At 48.8% G+C, this 23223-nt stretch overlaps 1 protein-coding gene across 1 annotated transcript in view; it reads right to left on the minus strand.

Annotated features, from left to right (window-relative positions):
- LOC128328407 (acrosin-like) overlaps positions 1-23223 on the minus strand; it is a 45597-nt gene that overhangs the window by 15260 nt on the left and 7114 nt on the right. The window contains exons 2-5 of the mRNA XM_053258372.1: positions 22623-22826; positions 21097-21362; positions 16925-17073; positions 10046-10314 (exon numbers count right to left, since the gene is read on the minus strand). Of these exons, the coding sequence (XP_053114347.1) occupies positions 10046-10314; positions 16925-17073; positions 21097-21362; positions 22623-22826 (888 nt within the window). The remainder of the gene's footprint in view (positions 1-10045; positions 10315-16924; positions 17074-21096; positions 21363-22622; positions 22827-23223) is intronic.

The following is a 23223-nucleotide window of genomic DNA, read 5'->3' on the forward strand; positions in this document are numbered from 1 at the left end:
TTTTTAAAGTTTACCGCCCCAATACCATCTGAGGGTGCTTTTTGGGGTATTCTTGCAACTACTGAGTGCTTATTTTACCTGTAACTAAAAGCTGAGAAAGTCTCAGACAGAAACTGTCTGTAGTATTTTGAATGAAGTTTGTTTCCTTTTTTGGTTTTTTGCAAATCTTAACCATCCTCTTGAGTGGATTTTTAACTCAGGAAAGTGGGGGCTGGGGAAAGGGCTTACTCTGGTGCAATACACATCTCAAATTTGAAGGCTCAGAAACTCTACCAGGTTTTCTCATCATGTATAGGTTTGCACATGGAGGTTTTTGTGTACTTTTCCAATAGTAAAGAGAAGGAGAGTTCCCTGGAATTTTGCCCTCACCAGGGTGGGGGGGCTTTAACTCTGTTAAAAAGTGGGCGTGGTGGCAGTGATTGAGCTATGAATGGTTTAAGTTTAAAGGAACAGCCTTTGTGGGTGAAAGCAAGAGAGGGGATAATTCAGCATTTTTCTTCCCCTCATGTGGGCTTGCTTTGAGACAAAGGCTGGGTTAAATCTGCTACCTACACAGAAAACTCATTCAAAACAGCATTTAAATAACCCGGAGATAATCCTGGACAAGCCAACATTCAGAATGGAAAGCCCGAGTTCTGCGTGGGGTACTCCAAAAGTCATCGAATTGACCACAGAGGGAACCTGGCTGAAGTGTGAACTCACTCTGTCGCTCCCGGGGAGCCCCTGTCTGGGAAATCTCCTATGGCAGAGGCAATATCAAAAGAGAGCTCACTGGAGTTATTCACACATGGCTTCATGCCATGGGGTATCTGAAGAGTGAATCTGCTTTGCAGCAGATACGCAGATGTTTAATTTGGGGGATTAAATGGACAGTTCACATAGGGTCGGCTCCTCTCCGCATTCCCTGCGGATATTTTTCCTGTGTGTGCTCCCACCGCTTGCTCCGGGTTTTTAATCCAACCAATCCCATCAGGAGGAGGCAAGAGAGTTTGTTGTTGTTGTTGTTGTTAGTTTGATGGTTAGTTATGGAAGACCGCAAGACCAACCAGCCAGGGATCAAACAACAGAATGCAAGGGCTCGATATCTAGCATTTAACTCTAGAATTTTTCCCTCCTCCTTCCCTTCTGGACTCTCTCATTCTCCTCCCTGTGGCCCCTCTTCCTTCCTCTACTTCTTTCCTTCCTCTACTTCATTCTACTTCTTTCCCCCATGGATGGTGTGAAATGTTACTCATCTTTAGCAAGCCTTCCTGGCAGTGTTCTGCAGACAGGGACATGTGCACCACAGCTGGGTCCACACCAGAGTGCAGAAATGCTTCTGTGATTCAGCAGAGTTGGGGGTGCCTTCTGTACTTCTGGCCAATGTCTCACTTGCTCCCAGTTTGGGACCTCAGCACAGCACCTCCGCAGGGGCTGGAGAGGGCTTTCTCCACTGAGAGGGGTTTGTGAGGAATAGCCTCCACCCGAGGGAACATCTGTGTGTGTGTATCATGCAGGCTGCCTGGCAGCTCTAATCTAACCTGACCGAAACGGGAGCTGACAGGACCCCCTCCACAGAATTGCAGCAATCTGCCACAACCACACACCCCGTCCCCAGAGATTGCAATTGCAAATCTCCTTTGCTGACACCTGGGTGGATTTCTAGTGTGAGTTTGGAAAGAAACCCCTCCACACATCACAGAGAAACTTGGGGGCATAACAGAAGCTTCAGGTTTTTCCCTCCAAAGCCTCTGGAAATTGATGAATTTTTAAAAGCCAGACATAATTCAGGCTAAGCCAGAATGTGCAGCCTTGATTCGGGTGTGGGTGGGGAACAGAGTCCTGTCTGTCCTGGTCCCTGATTGCCTGCAGCTACTTCGGGGAAAATGCAGCCAATATGTGGACTGGCCCACTCCATTCAGCTTTGGAGCAGCTTTGAAGGAAAAGTCTTGTGCATAAAGCCTCACTGGACATCCCTCAGCCACATTCTTTCCATTCCCTCCGAAGTGCCAGCCTTTCTCTTCCCCACCCCCACAGGCTAGGTTGACCCTCCCCTTTCCGCCAGCCCACCCACCTCCCTCCCAAAGCATACCACCTCTGTGCTGAAGGTGTACTTTTTGTATGCATTTGAAGCCTAGCTGGTTTTTCAGCTTTCTATCCAAAACTGAACATTTTCAAATTTCAGATATTTTCTGCATTTTGAAAGTACATTTTTACAAACAAAATGTAGAGTCATGCAGATTTGAGACTGTAAGGAAATAATGATAGGAACATAGGAACATTGGAAGCTGCCATATAATGAGTCAGACCATAGGTCCATCTAGCTCAGTATTGTCTTCACAGACTGGCAGCGGCTTCTCCAAGGTTGCAGGCAGGAATCTCTCTCAGCTCTATCTTGGAGATGCTGCCAGGGAGGGAACTTGGAACCTAGATGCTCTTCCCAGAGCGGCTTCATCCCCTGAGGGGAATATCTTCCAGTGTGCACACATCAAGTCTCCCATTCAAATGCAACCAGGGCAGATCTTGCTTAGCTAAGGGGACAAGTCATGCTTGCTACCACAAAACCAGCTCTCCTCTCTTACACACAAACCTGCTGAAATTCTCATGTTCAAGCAGGGGCGTAACTACTATTAGGCAAGGGGAGGCGGCTGCCTGGGGGGCCCCACACCTCGAGGGGCCCCTCAGAGGCAAGTCACATGACTATGTATTATGAAGTGTGTGTGTGTGTGTGTGTGTGTGTGTGTGTGTGTGTGTGTGTGTGTGTGTGTGTGAGCGAGGGGCCCATTTAAAAATTTTGTCTCTGGGCCCACTCCAGCCTTGTTACGCCCCTGTGTTCAACCCAAGGAGAGGATAGTGGGGGCATGCTTAAAAGTGCCTGGGGCAAAACACAGACCATAACACGTTTGACTCTTGAAATGTGCCTCAGAAATCTTAGCATTTGCCGTGGGTCTGTAGAAGATGCCAGGAGCCCCTTAGCTTAGCAGACAAGTTGCAACCAAAGTTTCCTTGGAGGTACAAGTCTCTCCCACCTGCTTTGAGGCCCACAAGTAGGCCCAGGCCTCTTCCTCTCCGTCCTGGGAAAAGACTCCCCAGCTTCAGCCCCAGCTCTGTCCGTGGCCACAGCCGCAGAGCCACATGGTGAGACCCATCCTTTCACCATGGCAGCCCATGGTTTGCCAGTCCCAGGCCTCCTCCCAGAGCTCAGTTACAACCGCTGCCACCAGGAGAACAGCTGTGAGCATCGGCCCATGCCGCACGGCACTGGCATGCTGCCATGGGCCGTGTCGGAGCCTGGGCTGGGTGCAGCATCATGGGGATGCGCCTCTGCCCTACCTCAGCCCCAACACTCGTCTGGGATCTGGAGCTCTCCTTAAGCACCCGTCTCAGTCACATGATGCCGTCTTGAGGGGGAGCCTTTGGAGTTCCATGGGAGCTTGGGCAGCTCTTCTGCAGTGGGACTTCCTTGTCAAGAAAGTGAGGAACAAGATGCCTGGCTTCTCCTGCTTATTTGCACACTGAGTGAGATGCTCTCCACGGCACTGTCTTGGTCAGCCTGGAACGGAATCTGCAGGGACTGCAGGGGCTCAGCCTGCCGCCTGCAGTAGATGTGCCTCAGAACTCCACTGATGGAAGACGGAGAGCTCCGTTTCTGGCCGGCAAACAGAAGCACAATGCTGGGGCCATCACTCAGCAGCAGCACCCCTGCTTTCTTTCCATGCAGAAGGCCCCAGGCTCAACTCCTGCTGGCAGCATCTCTAGGCAGGGCTGAGAGAAACTCTTGCCCAAAACCTTGGAAAAGCTGCTGCTAGTCAGTGTAGGCAATCCTGAGTGGGACAGACCACTGGTCTGACTCGAGAGAAAGCAGCCTCCTGTGTTCCTATGAGACTTTGATGGGCAATAGGGGGACATCCTCTTGCTGAAAATCTGCTTGCAGTACACAAGATTTGTATTTCCCAAGTTTTATCTCCTTTCAACATTCCCTGGCATGGATACTGCTGGATCTTGGAGCTTGAGAAGCTTAGACAAACTTTGTGCTCATTTTGGCCACATTAACTTTGCTGCCTTATATTGGAGAGGAGAGCTGGTCTTGTGGTAGCAAGCATGACCTGTCCCTTAGCTAAGCAGGGTCCAGCCTGGTTGCATTTGAAAGGGAAACTTGATGTGTGAGCACTGGAAGATCTTCCCCTCAGGGGATGGAGCCACTCTACGAAGAGCAGCAGAAGGTTCCAAGTTCCCTCCCTGGCAGCATCTCCAAGGTAGGGCTGGGAGAGATTCCTGCCTGCAACCTTGGAGAAGCCGCTGCCAGTCTGTGAAGACAATACTGAGCTAGATGGACCTATGGTCTGACTCAGTATATGGCAGCTTCCTATGTTCCTAAGCTGTTTGATAGGGAAAGCTGTCCACCTTTAATGAGCTCCTCATAAAGCATCCTGATTAGCTTCTGAAGAACCCCAAGTTTAATAAAGCATTGGTTGGAAATTATTGAGCAAGGGATCATCTGACCCATCATTCTCAGAGATGGAGTGCTAAGCAAACATTGGGTCTGATCTGGCAAGGCAAATCATATTGAGGGTGGTTAGGGGCTTGTCGTGTACCTTCTCCTCTGGCAAATCGATCCTTTCCAAAGAATGCTCCCCTCCTCATACCCCATGAATTACCCCCTTGTTTCCCCCACCAGACCTGCTTGATCATTTCCCAAGGATGTGCATGCTGTCTCCAACTATAAGACTGGCCAATATTTGTCTTTGAGATGATGCAGATATGAGAGCCCCATTCCTCTGAAGATGAACCTCCCTTGCAGGAAAAGCAGTGTCACTTCAGAAGCACTGCCAGAGACCTATGCCAGCCAGTCTGTTTAGGAAAACTCAGTGTGTGTGTGTGTGTGTGTGTGTGTGTGTGTGTGTGGTGTGTGGTTCCCTTTCAGTAACTGAACACTGCTCCAGTCAGTTTGGGATGATGCAGATTATCTAGACCCATTTCAAACTGGTTTCATGTGGGCTATGGGGTTGAGACTGCCTTGGTCAGCCTGATGGATGATCTCTAATTGGCGATTGGCCGAGGGAGTGCGACTCTGCTTATCCTTTTGGATCCCATGGCGGCTTTCGATACCATCGACCATGGTATCCTTCTGGACTGCCTGAGGGAGGTGGGATTGGGTGGCACTGTTTTACGGTGGTTCCATTCCTACCTCTCTGGCAGATTCCAGATGGTGGAGACTGTTGTTCTGCTAAGTGACAACTCAAGTGTGGAGTCCCACAAGGCTCTATACTGTCTCCAATGCTCTATAACGTGTTTGGTGCAAGGTGTCATCAATATCTATCTATCTATCTATCTATCTATCTATCTATCTATCTATCTATCTATCTGTTTATTTATTTAGCTGTTTGTTTGTTTGTTTGTTTGTTTGTTTAGCTATTTGTTTATTTATCAAATTTATTGACTGCCTGACTTCCTTAGATTTGAGGCGGTTCACATAAATTAAAACAACAATGAAGACAAGAGAAGAAGGGGGGAATGGGGGGGAGAAAGAAAAGAGGAGATCCCCCCCCAAAAAAACATGTTAAAAACTGAAAGCCTGTCAAATTAGAGAGGCACCTTTAAGGAGGTGCCTCTCCTTTTTCAGGAGCCTCTTAAAGGACAGAGAAGAGGGGGCATTACAAATCTCAGGAGGCAGAGTGTTCCATAAGGAGGGGGCAGCCACAGAGAAGGCCCTCCCACGAGCCCGGTCCCCACATACCTCCCTTGGTTCCCACCAGAGACTCAATATACTGATGACACCCAAATCTATTTCTCCAATCAACCTTGTCAAGAAATGGCATAACTTCCCCGAATACCTGCCTGGAGGCCAATGTTCCCTCTAGCAGGGATTTCCAGGTGTTATTGACTACAACTCCCTTAGTACCCAAGTAAAAGCCACTGTAGCTGGGGATTTTGGGAGTTGTAGTAAACAACATCTGGAAATCTCTGTTAGAGGGAACACTGCTGGAGGCGGTCATGGGCTGGATGAGTGATAACAAACTGAATCCAAATAAGACAGAGGTACTGACTGTGAGGGGCCGGGACCCAAAGGTGGTTTAGATCAGTAGTGGCCAGTGAGGGCAGTGCCAGGGGGCGGGGGCAGTGAGAGGCACCTTTAAGGATTAATAAGTGGGTGCTTACCAGCATTTAGGCAAGCTGCTGTGCTCCGCACGGGGCGGCAACGCTCCGCCTGGCATCCGGCAGGGCAGCAGCGTGGGCAGCCTCTGCAGCTTGCAGGTGCTGCCTAAATGCTGGTAAGCACCCACTTATTAATCCTTAAAGGTGCCTCTTGTGCACCATCCCCCCACAGTGTGGTCTACACTGGCAGCTACTGGTTTAGATCTGCCTGTTCTGGATGGGGTTAGTCTCCCCCTGAAAGATCAGCTATGTAGCCTGGGAGTGCTCCTGCATCCCAAACGCTCTCTGGTTTCTCAGGTTGAGACAGTGGCCAGAAGTGCTTTTTATCCACTTCGACTGATACGTCAACTATGTCCATTTCTGAAGGCAAAAGACCTTAAAACAGTAGTGCATATGCTGGTAACCTCCAGGCTTGACTACTGTAATGCACTCTACATGGGGCTACCATTGCATGTAGTCCAGAAATCACAACTGGGACAGAATGTGGCAGCCAGATTGGACTCTGAGACAATGTGGAGGGACCAGATAACAATGATTTTAAAAGACCTACAATGGCTGCCAATATGTTTCCAAGCAAAATACAAAGTGCTAGTTATTACCTACAAAGCCCTTAATGGCTTGGGTCCAGGGTATTTAAGAGAGCGCCTCCTTTGTCATGAATAGGAGAGGAGAGCTGGTCTTGTGGTAGCAAGCATGACTTGTCCCCATAGTTAAGCAGGGTCTGCCCTGGTTGCATTTGAATGGAAGACTTGATGTGTGAGCACTGGAAGATATTCCCCTCAGGGGATGAAGCCACTCTGGGAAGAGCAGAAGGTTTCAAGTTCCCTCCCTGCCAGCCTCTCCAAGATAGGGCTGAGAGAGATTCCTGCCTGTAGCCTTGGAGGAGCTGCTGCCAGTCTGTGTAGACAATACTGAGCTAGATAGACCAATGGTCTCACTCAGTAGATGGCAGCTTCCTATGTTCCTAACCCTGTCACATGATCTTCTGGAGAGGTCCAGTTACAGGTGCCGCAGGCTTGATTGGTGGCAACTCAGGACCAGGCCTTCTCTGTGGCTGCCCCAGGGCTTTGGAATATGCTCCCCACTGAAATAAGAGCATCCCCATCTCTGTTTGCTTTTAGGAAGACCCTCAAGACACACCTGTTTTCACATGCTTGTAACTGAAATCAATTTTAAACTTTTTTAAAAAATTAGACTGCTTTTACTGTATTTTGTAACATTCTAACTGTTTTTACTTGGTTTTATATTGTGTTTTTAACTTGGTACACTGCCTAGAATTGTACATTTCAGGTACTATAAAAATATTTATTTATCGGATTTGTACACCACCCCAAACTTTCGTCTCTGGGCAGTTAACAATTATATTAAAACAGGTTAAAAACATACAGAAAAACTTAAAACAATTTTAGACAATTTAAAATCAAACGCAGATTAAAACCTAAACAATTTACAACGTGGAAAAAACTTGGGTGAAGAGGTGGGTTTCCAAATGCTTTTTTAAAATTGCCAGAGATGGGGAGGATCGTGTTTCAGTCGGGAGCGCATTCCACATCCCACAGTCTCGGGGCAGCAACCGAGAAGTCCCCGCATGACCACCAGCCGAGCTGGCAGCAACTGGAGCCAGATCTCTCCAGATGACCTCAAATATGATAGGTAGGTAGATTAGTATCCCAATATATCATTCTATCTTCTTTGCTTGCCTAATTTGCTTGCTATAAACACCTCGGTCATCTCTGCAGCAGTGGTGGCTTGTACTAAGGAACCAGGGTGTGTGGGGTCCTCTGGCTCCTGGCAGCTCTGTTCATGCCTTCCTCTCTCCTCCCGAATGGCCGGCCTGTAGGCAGCGCAGCTCTCGCTAATGCTGGGGCAGGCTCCACCCACACAGCTCTACCTGATGAATGGCCAGCCGGCTGGCAGCATGGCTCTTGTTCATGCCAGGGCAGGGTGGGATGGGAATGACAGGCACAAATGGCGCTGCCAGGAACCAGAGGCAGCTGCACCTCATTGGGTGCCCATCTGGCTTGTTAGATTGAATCACGACTGCTTTGCAGCTCTCCTCAAAGCTTACTGCGACCCAGATCATTTATGGATGAGTTAAGGACCAGCAAACGGAGGTACTTTTTCACACAACACATAATCCACTTGTGGAATTCTCTGCCACGAGATGTGGTGACAGCCAGCAACTTGGATGGCTTCAAGAGGGGTTTGGATAACTTCATGGAGGAGAGGTCTATCATCGGCTACTAGTCGGAGGGCTGTAGGCCACCTCCAGCTTCAAAGTACCAGTTGCAGGGGAGTAACAGCAGGAGAGGGGGCATGCCTGAGCTCTTGTCTGTGGGCTTCCCTGCGGCGTCTGGTGGGCCACTGTGTGGAACAGGTGACTGGACTAGATGGGCCTCCTTGGGCCTGATCCAGCAGGGCTGTTCTTAGGTTCTTAAGGCAGCAGTCGCAGTAGAGATACTTGCGGGACACCATCGGTGGCTCCCTCCCATTGTGAAAATGGCTCATGCATTTCAGTAACAGAATGACCAGGACTTATCATGGCAGAATGTTAAAGCAACCCCTCACCTTAACTTTAACAACCCTTTTCCAGGATAATTCTCCCTTGCTAGTACTGATTCATTTCTTTACTGATCCATGGAGAAAAAAAATCTGTCTTCTTATCTTATGAGTGCTAAATGTTCTCAGAAGCTTTAATAGTTCCTCACCAAGTATATCTGGACAAATATTTGAAGTCCAAATATATCCCAGGTCTATCAGATATTGCCTATCTATATGCTTCTTGCCACTCTCCGAAAATTCTAAAAAAGCTAAGCAGGCAGGACACGCCTTTGTCAAAGAAATGCCCAGGTTTCCTCAGCAGGGCCGGTACTCCTGCATGTGGACTAATCCTTGCTTTAATGGTCTTTCCCCCCAGTGGCTGCTCTGAGACCGCCATGCCTTCCTAGCCCCTGATGGTTCATGGCAGGCGTCATGAGAGCACCTCAAAACGTGCAGTCTCTACTGTGAAGGAAGCAGGACAAGCTGTGTGGAAGGCATCAGTTTATTGATGAAGTGCAGTCACCAGGGGGCACCGAGGAGGGCACCAAGAAGGTCTTCCCCCCAACACTTGGATGTGAAGGAACAAGACATTGACATGTTGCAGGTGCATTCAAGACCTTCAGTTAGTCTTTCAGTCCCAATCAAGCTCAGAATGACACTAATAGTTGGTCACTGGTATTTGGCCCTCGGGAGGAGCAGAGAGAGAGGGATTCATCCCTGAATCCAACACCATCTAGGCATGGGCTGCTGGCTTGTTATATGCCCCCCTCCCCCATGCGGCATCCTTTCTGTCTTGCCAAAGGAGCTTTTGTTGTTTAGATAGCCATTCTACTCTGGGAAGATAACTTGGGTTGCATCTGTGGGATGTGGTCCAGTTTGGGATGTGGCATGTGGTAGGGGACGGGACCAAGGCTATGATGTGTTCATGCCTGGCTTGGGCTGAGACATAAGAGCAGGACAGGACAGGAAGCAACTAAGCATGGGGCAAGGGCCAGGGCTGGGCGGCCTCAAGGAGGGCAGAAACTGTTTGGGCTATTTGACTGGACTGGCCCTCTGCACGAGCCAGTAGCCACTCCCCGAGCGGGGCCGGGACCAGTTCCACTTGTGTGTTCTGGCAGGAGGCCTGGTCGCCCCCATATTCCAATTCTGGTTCCAGTTCTGGTATTGTATGGGCCTTTGGGCAGTAGGCCTGAACCAGTTTTGGTACTGAGGCGGGGGCCTGTTATTAGCCCAGCCGACGCCGTTCCATTGGTAAACATTGTGGAGTGGTGGCCGGGTTTGCGGCGGGGGGCGAGGTCGCCAGATGGGAGCGTTTGTGAGGACAGGTCTGGCAGGTGGCTTAGGCCTATAATTATTCAAGTTTTCGTACCAAGAGGAGGGATTGGGGCTCACAGGCTGCCATGGCTGGACACTGGGCATGGGTGTGGTTGGTGGCGGTTCTTCAAGTATTGCTGGGAGAGTGGCCTGGACCAGGTCCTCTTTGACTTTTGATTTGATCCAGTCCAGGAAGTGCTGTGTGCCCGTGTAGACACCTGGCTTCCGTACATTGGCACAGCCGGTCCCCCAGCTGGTGACTCCGATAACCCAGAAGCGCTCAGACCGGGTTTCCCTACACATGAGGGGGCCGCCACTATCGCCCTGCAGCAGGAGAGGAAAGAATAATATATGAAAAGCCGGTGTCGCTTGTCAGGACCAATTCACCTGTGCATTCACAGCACTTGATAGGTCACCACCCAATGGTCTGGTGGCTCGCAGATGATGGTGTGAATGCCTTCACCGGAAAGGATTGCTGCACAACGAGAGGTCATAGGAAGGCATGCCACGCTCGTTCTGAGGTCATTCTTTCACCCATGGGAACGACTGCTTGATGCTGCCCAGTGACAGGGAGGTGCAGCTGGCTTGTCAGAGAAAGACTGGCACGAGGGAAAGGCAACAAGATGTCCTTGGACATCAGGAGCTGTGAGGCACATTTAACCTGCCTGGGTGTAGGAGGCCTTAGGTTGGCCTGCCAGGGCAAGGGAAGGTGAAGGGCCAATCATATGGCCACAAGCAGGAGGTAGGAGGCTCCTCTGCCTCTCGGGAAGCAGGGCAGCCGGGCAGCTAGAGAGTAAAGCTGTGAGGCGCAGGGGGCTTTCAGGGAATGGAAGCTCTGATGGACCCTCAGGCACTTTGGGAGCAGCAGAGGAGAAGGTAAGTTGTTGTTTTTTAATTGTTAAATTTATGTACCGCCTTTCATTAAAATAATCACAAGGCGATTCACATAGAAAAAGTTAAAACAAGACTATAAATATTACACAATTAAAATATGCTAAAATATAAAAGCAGATCTAATTAAACATTTTTTTAAAGTACATACATTAAAAATACCATGCAATATACAAAGAAGCAGCAATGGAGACAATCACATACAATCCTGAGTAAAAAGCCTTCACATGTTTTCTAAAAGCCATGATGGAGACCAAGGAGCGAATAGCCACCGGGAGAGCATTCCATTGTCTGGGGGCAGCAGCAGAGAAGGCCTTGTCCCGCGTGGCCACTTTCGCACATAATGCCAAACTGGAGGCGAACTCACTTGCGGTTCAACCCTGTGTCATCCGAATGATCAAAACTGTGGTTCCCAGACCCAACCGTGGTTCCGATATTGGCCCCAAACCCAGGAATACCAAGGGTCCATTCCGCCTACCGTTGCATCCAGATTCTGCCTTAATGCCAAACTGGTGTTAATGGAGGAAGCTCTTCCCCTAAGCTGCAACGCTATTAGCTGGAGTGGGCTGTCTTTCCAGGGCCAGAGGAAGCCTGCACAGTCAGTCCCTTCCCCCTTGTCAGCTCTCAGAGATTGTGGTCATCTGGAGGTGCCTGCGGGGCAGGGTGGAGGCCAACTACCTATCCATTGGGCCCGCGCTTTGCCCTCCTGTGAGAAGGCGGAGAAAGAGCAGAAGAGCTTGGCAGTGGGTCAGGCCAAGGGCCATCTTGTCCAGCCTCTCTGCTTCCCACAGTGACCCACCAACAGGGAAGCATGGAAGGAAGAGTGCTTCCCCACTACTTCTGCTCCCTAGCATCTGGCACTAGAGCAGAGGTGGGCAAACCTGGCCCTCCAGCTCTTATTGAACTACAGCTCTCATCATCCCCAAGAGGGTCTGGTTTGTCCACCCCTGCACTAGAGTATCATGGGCTGTTACAAACCTGGACTTGTAGTGTGCCAGGTTCATTGTTTTTATATTTACTTGGGTTTTTTTGTTTTTGTTTTGTTTTGTCATTGTTTTGATATTTTCTTGAAGTGTGCATACAAAAACCCGTTGATGCCACTCTGTTAGGCAATTTGAGATATTTAGTTTGAAAGTTTCCTTACCTCTGAATCCCCCAAACAGTCACAGAGTTAGTGGTATTACTGTAAAATAAATCTATTCCGTTACCAATGAACAATTTAAAAAAATGATGGTAAATCACTTGAGGAACCATTAATTCATCCAGATTATTTTTATCTGTACTTTTTCTTTTAAATTAGAAAGGTGGGATAGAACTACCAAGTATGGGGAAAACCTGACTAGAACTGTTCTTAGCCATGTCATGAGTCTTTCTTCATTATGTGCCTTCAAAGGAGTGTGTAAAAAATATGGGGGGAGGGTCCATTTCCCCCTCTTTTCTGAACAAAGCAATCTACATAACGGCTGGAGATTACAGCACCATCTGTGCATTCACAAGTGAGAAATTAAACTTTCAACACATGAACTTTCAGCTTGGAAGCAGATTTTCAGAAGACAAGGCTCTGACCAGAGGATGCAGCAAGCCTTTGTTTTCTGTTCCAAAGAACACAGCAAGCAAGCAAGCAAATAAATAAATAAACAAGAAAACAAGGGAGAAAGGACAAGCTATGCTTGTTAGGGCTAGTCTTCTCTGGGGTTTGATTTCTGGCTCACTAGGGGTTTGTTTTTCACAGGGCAGTTTCAGCTTCAGTTTCAGTTGTGCATAGAGGGTGAGGCATTCGCTGCAGGTGATTCACACAGCTTGTGGGAGGGGCCACATTCCTGTGGGGGCTCCATTTTGAAGTAACATTTGAGAAGACAAGGCTCAGACCAGGGGAGCTTTGCTACTTGGGGTTTTATGAACAGAAGTTTGCTAACAAATATCAAAGGAGTTTTGCATGGAGGTTAGTGGGGAAGTGTGCGCGGAGGCACACAAGCAGTCCCTCTTTATCTTATCACACAGGAGACACCCAGCATGAGGAGAAGGTGAGTAATACCCCACTTTTGTAATTTTCTTGGAGGACAGAACTTAAAATATTTAATTAGCTGACAATTGCAGCAGAGACCTAGCTTTCAAGTAAACATGCTCTCTGTCTTCTAAATAGCCAATACACCAGTTATGAAGGTAGAAAGCCAGAAGGGGAGGGGCTGCTTCCCAGTGTATTGCATGGAGTGTCATATCTGCCTGAGAGGCAGGATTTGTGGGTATGTGCTTGGTGCAAAAAGCTCCTGGCTCTCAGGGAACAAGTTTGTTCCTGCGAAGCCAAGGTGGCTGACCTGGAGAAGCTCAGGGAGGCAGAGGCAGGTGGATGAGACCCTCAGGGGATGTGATAGAGGCATCCCACTCCCAGGCTGACAGCTGCTCTGCTGTCATGGAGAATGAAAGTCTCAGGGAAGGAGGACATCAGTCTGAGGAAGAAAGGAATGCTCTCTTAGAAGGGACCTCTTCCTTGGGTGATGCACCCAAAGCCTCTCACACAAAGGATACTCCCCTGGGGGTTGGGGAACTTCTAGTAGTGGGTGATCCGATCATTAGGAGCATAGAGAGTTGTGTTTGTGACCCACATGTAGATTGCACAGTGACTTGCCTGCCTGGTGCGAAGGTTGCAGATGTCACGCAGCATGTAGATAGGCAGTGCCGGGTTGGTGTCAGCTGTCATGGTGCACATTGGCACCAACCATGTTGGGAAATGCGGTCAGGAGGTCCTGGAAGCCAAATTTAGGCTGCTAGGTAGCATATTGAACTCCAAGACCCCCAAGGTAGCATTCTCTGAAGTGCTACCTGTTCCACACACAGGTTCAGCGAGACAGGTAGAACTGAGGGGTCTCAATGCATGGATGAAATGGTGGTGCCGGGAGGAGGGGTTTAGATTTGTTAGGGACTGGGATACATTTTGGGACAAAACAAGCCAGTACAAAAGGGACAGGCTCCACTTGAACCAAGATGGACCCAAACTGCTGGCAATTAAAATTAAAATCAAAAGGTTTGCAGAGCAGCTTTTAAAATGATGCCTGGGGGTATTGCCAACAGGAACTGGGTGGTATCTGGTTTGGCAAGCAAAATACCCTAAGGTGTGAGGGTGCAAAAGTTTCATATAAACCAGAAGGGGACAGAGTAGAACCAGCAGTAGAGCAGATGGTAACACACGACAGCTGTTCAAAAAGGCCAGGTGACAGTAAGGGAGAAAGCACACGCCAATGCCAGGTAAGGGACTCAGGGATTTAGGTGCTTATATGCCAATGCCAGAAGCCTCCAAGCCAAGATGGGTGAGCTGGAATTCTTGGTTGCTAATGGAAACATAGGTATGGTGAACATAACAGAAACATGGTGGAACAGTGAGAACCAGTGGGACACAGTTATTCCTGGGTATAAACTCTATAGAAAGGACAGGGAGGGGCGGACTGGGGGTGGAGTAGCATGTTCAAGAAGGGATAGAATCCAACAAGCTAGAAAACCTAGGAGGACTGGAGTCCTCCACAGAATCATTATGGGTGACAATATGAGGCCTGAAAGGAAGTGTGATACTAGGGATGTGCTATCACCTTCTGGATCAAAACATGGAGAATAACCTGGAGCTGGAGACGCAAATAAGAGAGGCATCAAAGAGAGACAGAGCTGTAATAATGGGTGACTTCAATTACCTTCACATAGACTGGGCAATCCCATTTCGGGTATTGACAAAGAGGCCGAATTTCTAGACATGCTATATGACTGTGCCTTAGAACAGTTGGTCATGGAACCAACCAGAGAGAAGGTGACCTTGGACATAATCCTGAGTTGTGCCCAGGACCTGGTGCGAGATGTCAGAGTTACAGAACCATTGGGGAACAGTGATCATAGTGTGATTCAATTCAGCTTATGTATGAGTGGAGCATTGCCAAGGAAGTTCAACACAGATGTGTTGGACTTCAGAAGAGGAAACTGCTCAAAAATGAGGGGACTGGTAAAAAGGAATCTGAAAGGTGAAGTCAGGAGGGTCAGATAATTCGAGAAAGCATGAAACTTATTTAAAACCACAATAATAGAAGTTCAGCTCTGCAAGGAAATTGGCCCATTGCATCCCAACTCATGGGAAAGGTATTCCATACCACTGACTGCATTGGGGAAAAACTTCCCAAGATTTTATTCTCAATGTACTATATAAGAGGATGCATGGTGACTGCATTTGTGGGTCTGTTGTGATAGCCATGCAGCAGATTCATGAGATCATCATCATTTACCCCTGCTAACTGGTTACCAGTTACCCCTGCTAACTGGGCAAGAGGCACCTTTTACCATGGCGATTCTCTTTATTTAGCAGGGGGAGAGTAACTGGCCCTATCCACACCAGCACAGTATTTCCAGTGACTGTTGCTGGTGTGTGTCTTATATTTCTTTTTAGAATGTGAGCCCTTTGGGGATAGGGAGCCATCTTATTTGTTATTTCTCTTTGTAAACCGCCCTGAGCCATTTTTGGAAGGGTGGTATAGAAATTGAATTATTATTATCATCATCATCATCATCATCATCATCATCAACAACAAATATTTATATACTGCTTTTCAACAAAAGGTTCCAAAGCAGTTTACATAGAGAAATAATAAATAAATAAGATGGATCCCTGTCCCCAAAGGGCTCACAGTCTAAAAAGAAACATAAGAGCGACCCCAGCAACAGCCACTGGAGGGATGCTGTGCTGGGGGTGGGTAGGGCCAGTTACTCTCTCTTCCCCTGCTCAATAGAGAGAATCGCCATGTTAAAAGGTGCCTCTTTGCCAAGTTAGCAAGGCTGCTAGAAACCATTTGTGCACTTATAGTACAGTGACATGATGACATCAGGAAGACATGAAGGAGATGATGGTCCACTAAAAATAACCATTAAGGACATGCAGAATTATGAACAATGCATATGGAACCATGTTAGAAAATTAGATGTGTATCATGAGTATAGCAGTAGCAAACCGTAAAGAATACTATGGTGAAATGACTTATTGACCCTTTTGGCAATGCCATCACTTGGTAGTCCTAATTTGTAGGTCTGTGCAAAGCTTCAGATTGCTATTTGGTTTGGCTGAGATTCGGACCAAACTGGACATCAAATAGCTGAATCTGTCAAATAGCCATATCTCCGAGTCACTCCAAATCATATCACGCCAGTGTCCAAATTGATTCAGAGAGATTCAAAGATTTGGCTGCTGTGATGTGGAGGAAGATGGGCTCCTCTGGGTCAAAGGTTAAGCAAGCTTTTGGTGATCATTTTGATGCAGTCATCTCCTCTCCTGCTGGCAAACCTACTCCATGGCAAGCATCAAGGCTCAAGGGCATGCAAATTTATCCTCTAGTGGTTTACCATCATTTGTGATCCTGTATTAATTATCGCTACCTGCATGACTTCAGGGCAATGGAAGTCTGAAGCTAAATATCTCACATTGCCCAAAGGGTAGAGTGTGGCAGCAACTGGTTTTTGAATCTATACATTGAGATGATATCAATTATTCTATCAATTGAGTTGATATCAGTTATAATGTTTGGCACTCCAGAAGTCCACATGGACCCCAAATATGGCATTTCTCCCCCAGACCATTAAGCAGCAGAGTGACTCTGAACATGGAGTTCCAAAGAGCCATCCATGGCTGCTGGGAGACCTATCCACTTCCTACTCTATGAATCTGTCATGACTGATGGCAACAAATTCCCTACATGAATTGTGAATTATAAGAAGTCTTTTCAGGTGCTTGACCAGAATATCAGTTCCACTGGGTGACTCACTCCATTCTGGTCTTACAAGAGGGAGGAGAGAAGGCCCAGAATCAGCTCAGCTGCTTGTGCACCATCTTACTGATCGGTTGCCTGAAGACGGAGCAGGAAAGGGCTCCCCGCCCCACCCCGTGAGAGTTGTGCTTTGGTGGCTCCTCTAGCAATGTCCCAAATTGCACAGGCTCTCCTCTGCCCACTCTCCCCAGCCCCAGCATTCCTCCCTGGGCAGGCCTGAGCAAGAAAGCAAACCCTGACTTTGCTCCACGTACCTGGCAGCTGTCAATGCCTCCTTGCTCATATCCGGCACAGATGTTGTTGTAATGGATGCGTGAGTTGTACCATCCGCTGCTGTTACACATCTCCAGTGGGATCTGATTGACTCTAGCCTCCTGCATAATGTCAGCCGTCTGAGTTGGCTCTGCAAGCAAAAGGACTCCGCTCATATCCCACCTGAGTCCAGCCCTGCTTGGGATAGCATCTGTCCTGGGAGCCGTGCTCCCCAAGCCCAGGTGTAAGTTGGTGGGCTCAGATGCTCTAGTGATGAGGGACGCCAGTCTGCACCTCCTCAGTCACAGTGTTGCCCTTCCAGGGCTGGTCCTCATGCAAAGCCCTTGGCTCATCTTATGGACCTCAGTGAGGTACTGGGGGAAGGATGGCTCTCCAGGCTCTTACAGCATGGGGCTTTCCATTGGCATGCTGGGTATTTGCCACCCAGTTGGATCTTCCCCTCCCCAGGCAACAGATCTGAGATCTTCCCCCTCCCCACACTCACCCACATGGCCACCTTTCTTGGCTTGGCTAGGGTGCCTCCATGGAAAGGCAATATTGGCCCCAACACCCATGCCAGAGGCTGGGCGGTGCACAAGCCTTATGGAAGACCAAGGAGGACCTGCCAGACATTGGCCAAGCTGGCTCTTCTGCACGGGGAGGCTGCCGCTAGGGAGGGCCTGCTGGGGTGGGCCTGTGCTTTGCACACAGATGGCCCTGGAGTCACCCCCTGCCATTTCCACTCAAAAGTTTCAGGTAGGAACACACGGAAAGCTTCCTCTGGGGAATAGCTAACAGGAGCTGGGCAGTATCTGGTTCGGCAAATGCCATCCTTTAAAGTGCGAGGGTGCAGAGGATTGCCAGCTGGTCAAAGAGTCAAAAGAAAAATAGCATACACCTGGTGAGAGATTCAGCATATAGGTGCTTATATGTCAATGCCAGAAGCCTCTGAGCCAAGATGGGTGAGCTGGAGTGCTTGGTTGCTAACACAGAAATAGATATAGTGGGCATAACAGAAACATGGTGGAACAGTGAGAACCGGTGGGACACTGTTATCCCTGGACATAAACTCTATAGAAAGGACAGGGAGGGGCGCCTTGGAGGTGGAGTAGCACTGTATGTTAAAGAAGGGATAGTATCTAACAAGCTAGAAAACCTAGGAGGACCGGGGTCCTCCATAGGAACCCTGAGGGTGATAATACAAAGGCTGAAAGGAAATGTGTTACTGGGGACGTGCTATCGCCCTCCGGATCAAAACGCCAACAGTGACTGGGAGTTGCAGGAGGAAATCAGGGAAGCTTCAAGGAGAGGCAGGGCTATAATAATGGGTGACTTCAATTACCCACACATGGACAGGGTAAATTCACAGTCAGGTAATGACAAAGAGGTCAAATTTCTAGATACACTGACTGACTGTGCCCTAGAACAGTTGGTCTTGGAACCAACCAGAGTAAAGGTGACCTTGGACTTAATCCTAAGTGGCACCCAGGACCTGGTGGGTGATGTCATTGTCATGGACCCTTTAGGAAACAGTGACCATAGTGCCATCAAATTCAGCATATATGCGGGGAGAGAATCGCCAAGAAAGTCTAACACAGACACTTTGAATTTCAGAAGAGGAAGCTTCTCCAAAATGAGGAGTATGGTGAAAAGAAAGCTGAAAGGGAAAATCAGGAGAGTCACTTTGCTCCAGTATGCATGGAGTTTACTCACAACCACAATACTAGAAGCCCAGTTAGATTGTATACCCATAAGGAGGAAAGGCACCACTAAGTCCAAGCGGATGCCAGAATGGCTAACAGGTAATGTCAAGGAAGTCATAAAAGGGAAGAAGACATCCTTCCGGAATTGGAAGACCTGCTCAATTGAGGAAAACAGAAAGGAACACAAACTCTGGCAAAAGAAATGCAAGGTGACAATAAAGGAGGCAAAAAGAGAGTTGAGGAACATTTAGCTAAAAGTATCAAGGGGAATAACAAAAACTTCTTTAAATACATCAGAAGCAGGAAACCTGCCAGGGAGGTGGTTGGACCATTAGACAATGAGGGAGTGAAAGGGATTATTAAGGAGGATATGGAGGTTGCAGAGAAGCTAAATGAGTTCTTTGCATCCATCTTCACAGCAGAAGATACTGAGCATATACCTGTTCCTGAACCAGGCATTTTAGGGATGGAGGCTAAAGAATTGAGTCAGATAGAAGTAATGAGAGATGATGTTCTAAACTGTCTGGAAAAACTGAAAACTAACACATCGCCAGGGCCGGATGGCATCCATCCAAGAGTCCTCAAAGAACTCAAATGTGAAATTGCCTGCCTCCTTGCTAAAATATATAACTTATCCCTGAAATCGGGCTCTGTGCCAGAGGACTGGAAAGTAGCAAATGTAACACCAAATTTCAAAAAGGGATCTGGGGTGATCTGGGAAATTACAGGCCAGTTAACTTAACATCTGTCCCAGGCAAATTGATAGAAAGCATTCTCAAGGATAAAATTGTAAAGCACATAGAACAACAGGCCCTACTGGGAGAGAACCAGCATGGCTTCTGCAAAGGTCAATCTTGCTTCACCAACCTTTTGGAGTTCTTTGAGAGTGTCAACCAGTGTGTGGATAAGTGTGATCCAGTTGACATAGTATATCTGGACTTCCAAAGAGCTTTCAACAAAGTTCCTCATCAAAGACTCTTGAAAAGAATTTAGGAGTCATGGGATAAGGGACAAGTACATGTATGGATTGCTAACTGGTTGAAGGACAGGAAACAGAGGGTAGGAATAAATGGAGAGTTTTCACAGTGGAGGAATGTAAGAAGTGGGTTCTCCCAGGGATCTGTACTGGGACCGGTGCTTTTAAAATTGTTCCTAAATGATCTAGAAGTTGGGGTGAGCAGTGAGGTGGCCAAATTTGCAGATGATACCAAACTCTTCCGGGTAGTGAAATCCAAAATGGATTGTGAGCAGCTCCAAAAGGATCTCTCCAGACTGGGGGAGTGAGCAACAAAGTGGCAAATCGGTTCAATGTTGGCAAGTGTAAAGTGATGCACATTGGGACGAAAAACCCCAACTAAGTATACGATGATGGGATCTGAGCTGTCGGTGACTGACCAGGAGGGGGATCTTGGGGTCATGGTGGACAGCACGTTGAAAGTGTCAACTCAATGTGCAGCAGCTGTGAAAAAGGCCAATTCCATGCTAGAGATCATGAGGAAGGGGACTGAAAAGAAAACAGCTAATATTATAATGCCCTTATGCAAAACTATGGTGCGACCACACTTGGAGTACTGCGTACAATTCTGGTCACCACATCCAAAGGAGGACATGATTGCCAGGAAATTTAGGACCAGCAAACGGAGGTACCTTTTCACACAACGCATAATCCACTTGTGGAATCCTCTGCCACAAGATGTGGTGACGGCCAACAACCTGAATGGCTTAAGAGGGCTTGGATCACTTCATGGAGGAGAGGTCTATCAATGGCTACTAGTCAGAGGGCTATAGGCCACCTCCAGCCTCAAAGGCACTCTGAGTACCAATTGCAGGGTAGTAAGAGCAGGAGGGAGGGCATGAGGACATCATCAGACTGCATCAATGCAGCCAGCACTGGGCCGTGTGCAGTGCTTGAATCCTATAGGTGGGTGGGTGGCAGCGGGAGGGGAGGCCATGGGGCCGCAGAAGCAGCTGGTGGGGGGGCAGTTGAGAGGCCCCTTCAGATCTTGCCCCAGGGCTGCCCAACCTCACTCTGCCCTGAGAGGAGAGCTGGTCTGGTGGTGGCAAGCAGGACTTGTCCCCTTAGCTAAGCAGGGTCTGCCCTGGTTGCATAGGGATGGGGGACTTGATGTGTGAGCACTGCAAGATCCTCCCCTTAGTAGGGGATGGAGCTGCTCTGGGGAGAGCATTTGAGGTTCCAAGTCCCCTCCCTGGCAGCATCTCCAGAGAGGGCTGAGAGAAACTCCTGCCTGCAGCCTTGGAGACTCTTGCCTGAAACCTATGCTGCCAGTCTGTGTGGACCATACTGAGCTAGATGGACCAATGGTCCGATCCAGTATATGGCAGCTTCCTGGGTCGCTGTGCCCCTCCTGGGGGCTAGAGGGACCACCCCGGGTCTGCCTCAGCAGTGGCCCCTCCCTGTGCTCAGACGTTCTCAGTGAATGCCTTCTTTGTGTGCATCTTGGAATCCTCACTTTTCACATCCGTGACTCCCCAGCCACTAACGTAGCAATGGTCCAGCGTTGGCACATCTATGCTCTCGTCAGGCAGGCAGGCAGGCTGGACGTAGTCGCTGCAGTTGATGGGCTGGTCCAGCTCCAGCAGGGCGATGTCATTGAAGTTGTTGCGGCGCTGATACTGTTCATGCTCCACCAGGTTCTTGATGGAGCGCTCCTCGGTATCTGGGCCTGGCCGCGAGAGCTGAGTGGCACCAATCACCAGCTTCCAGTGCTCTAGGAACCTTGAGCAGAGAAGGGAGGGAGCAGGAAAATGGGTTCTCCTGGATAAAACATCTTTTGAGGTTTTATCTGCTGCTTATATCTGGCAGGTTTCTTAGTTTTTAGCTTTTTACTCACAGCCTGTGGGAAGAGAGCCGGTCTTGTGGTGATGAGCATGACTTGTCCCCTTTGCTAAGCAGGGACCACCCTGGTGTGCATTTGAATGGGAGACTACATGTGTGAGCACTGGAAGATCTTCCCCTGAGGGGATGAGGCCATTCTGGAAAGAGCCTCCCTGGCAGCAGCATCTCCAAGATAGGGCTGAGAGAGACTCCTGCCTGCATCCTTGGAGAAACTGCTGCCAGTCTGTGTGTAGACAATACCGAGCTAGATGGACCAAGGGTCTGACTCAGTAGAAGGCAGCTTCCTATGTCCCTGTGAACTTTTAATCTGAAACTCTTTAAAAGTGTGACCTTTAAATGTGGTTTTAGCCTGGTCTTCTAACTTATTTAATTTTATTAATTTTTAATTGTTCTATATTGCATCTATTTTGTTCCTGTTGTGAGCTGCTCCAAACAGTAGTGTAGTGTACTGGAAGAGCAGGGTATACATATTTAAAGTGCATAAATAAGAGTCTTTTGGCATCTTAAAGCTCAACCCGTTTGCAGCATCAGCTGACGTGACAATACACGGCTGGGCTTTGAAGTGCCACAAGGGCTCTTGGCTGCTTTTGCTGCCACAGACTCGCAGGCGGCCTCCCCTCTGGAAGTGCTTCTCCTTGATCTGGAGAAGCCTCCTCCTTCGTGGGGATGGGCTGCACAGCTGCTCAGTGGCAGCACACCTGCTTTGCCTGCAGGAGGTTTTGTGGAATTATATCCTCCAGGCCAGGGGCGTAACTACTATTAGGCAAGGGGAGGCGGCTGCCTGGGGGCCCCCCAGAGGCAAGTCACATGTGAAGTGTGTGTGTGTGTGTGTGTGTGTGTGTGTGTGTGTGTGTGTGTGTGTATCAGCGAGGGGCCCATTTAAAAATTTTGTCTCTGGGCCCACTCCAGCCTTGTTACGCCCCTGCTCCAGGCTTCTTGGTTAGCAGTGGCCACTGAATACATTTGGGGTGAGGCCACTGGACGACCGGGAAGACCAGGGTTAGCTGCACTGCATTTGGGAAGCCTGTTCCCTTTCCATGCATTTGCACTGGGCCAATCATCTTTGCTCAGAGAACATTGCAGGCTGCCCTGCGCTCCTTGAAGAAAAGCAGGATAGTTCCTCCTCCTCCTCTTACTCACCTTTTGTTTATGAAGCAGTGGGCTGCCGTGACAACCCAGCGAGAACTGATGAGGGAGCCACCACAGGAATGCCTGTACCCATCACGCGTCGGGATCTGGATGCTGACCATCCATGGCCACGTTCCCGGCAGGGCATTGTTGCCTCCCACAATCCGTATCGAGGTCCCATGGGCCATGGCCAACGGACGCCTTCCACAAATCCCCCTGGGGAGAGACACAAACTGTTGACACTCGCCAGCATTTGCAAAGTGCCACAGCCATAGGCTACAAACAAGAGTCCAACCCAATAAGAAGAACATCTTGTCCCACATGAGTCTGCCCACCAATGAAAAGCTTTAGCAGACTGTCAGTCCTGGAAGCCCAGTAGAGAGGGGTGGGGGAGAGGGAAAGAGGGAACCCAGGGCTGGTCTTGGTTGTGAAGCAGATGGCTGTAACGATGCAGACATTTCTAAGAGAGAGATTGGTGGAAGACTAGAATTGTTTCGTGGGGAAATAAACTCAAGCAGGGCAGTGTGAAGATGGCTCTGTAGGGACTCTCTGGGGTGACTGGGAGGTAATGGGTTGGCCTCAGAGGGGCTTTGCTTTTCCGCCTGAGAGTTTT

The sequence above is a fragment of the Hemicordylus capensis genome, chromosome 5 (assembly GCF_027244095.1).
Source record: "Hemicordylus capensis ecotype Gifberg chromosome 5, rHemCap1.1.pri, whole genome shotgun sequence".
In the NCBI taxonomy this organism is placed as follows: Eukaryota; Metazoa; Chordata; class Lepidosauria; order Squamata; family Cordylidae; genus Hemicordylus; species Hemicordylus capensis.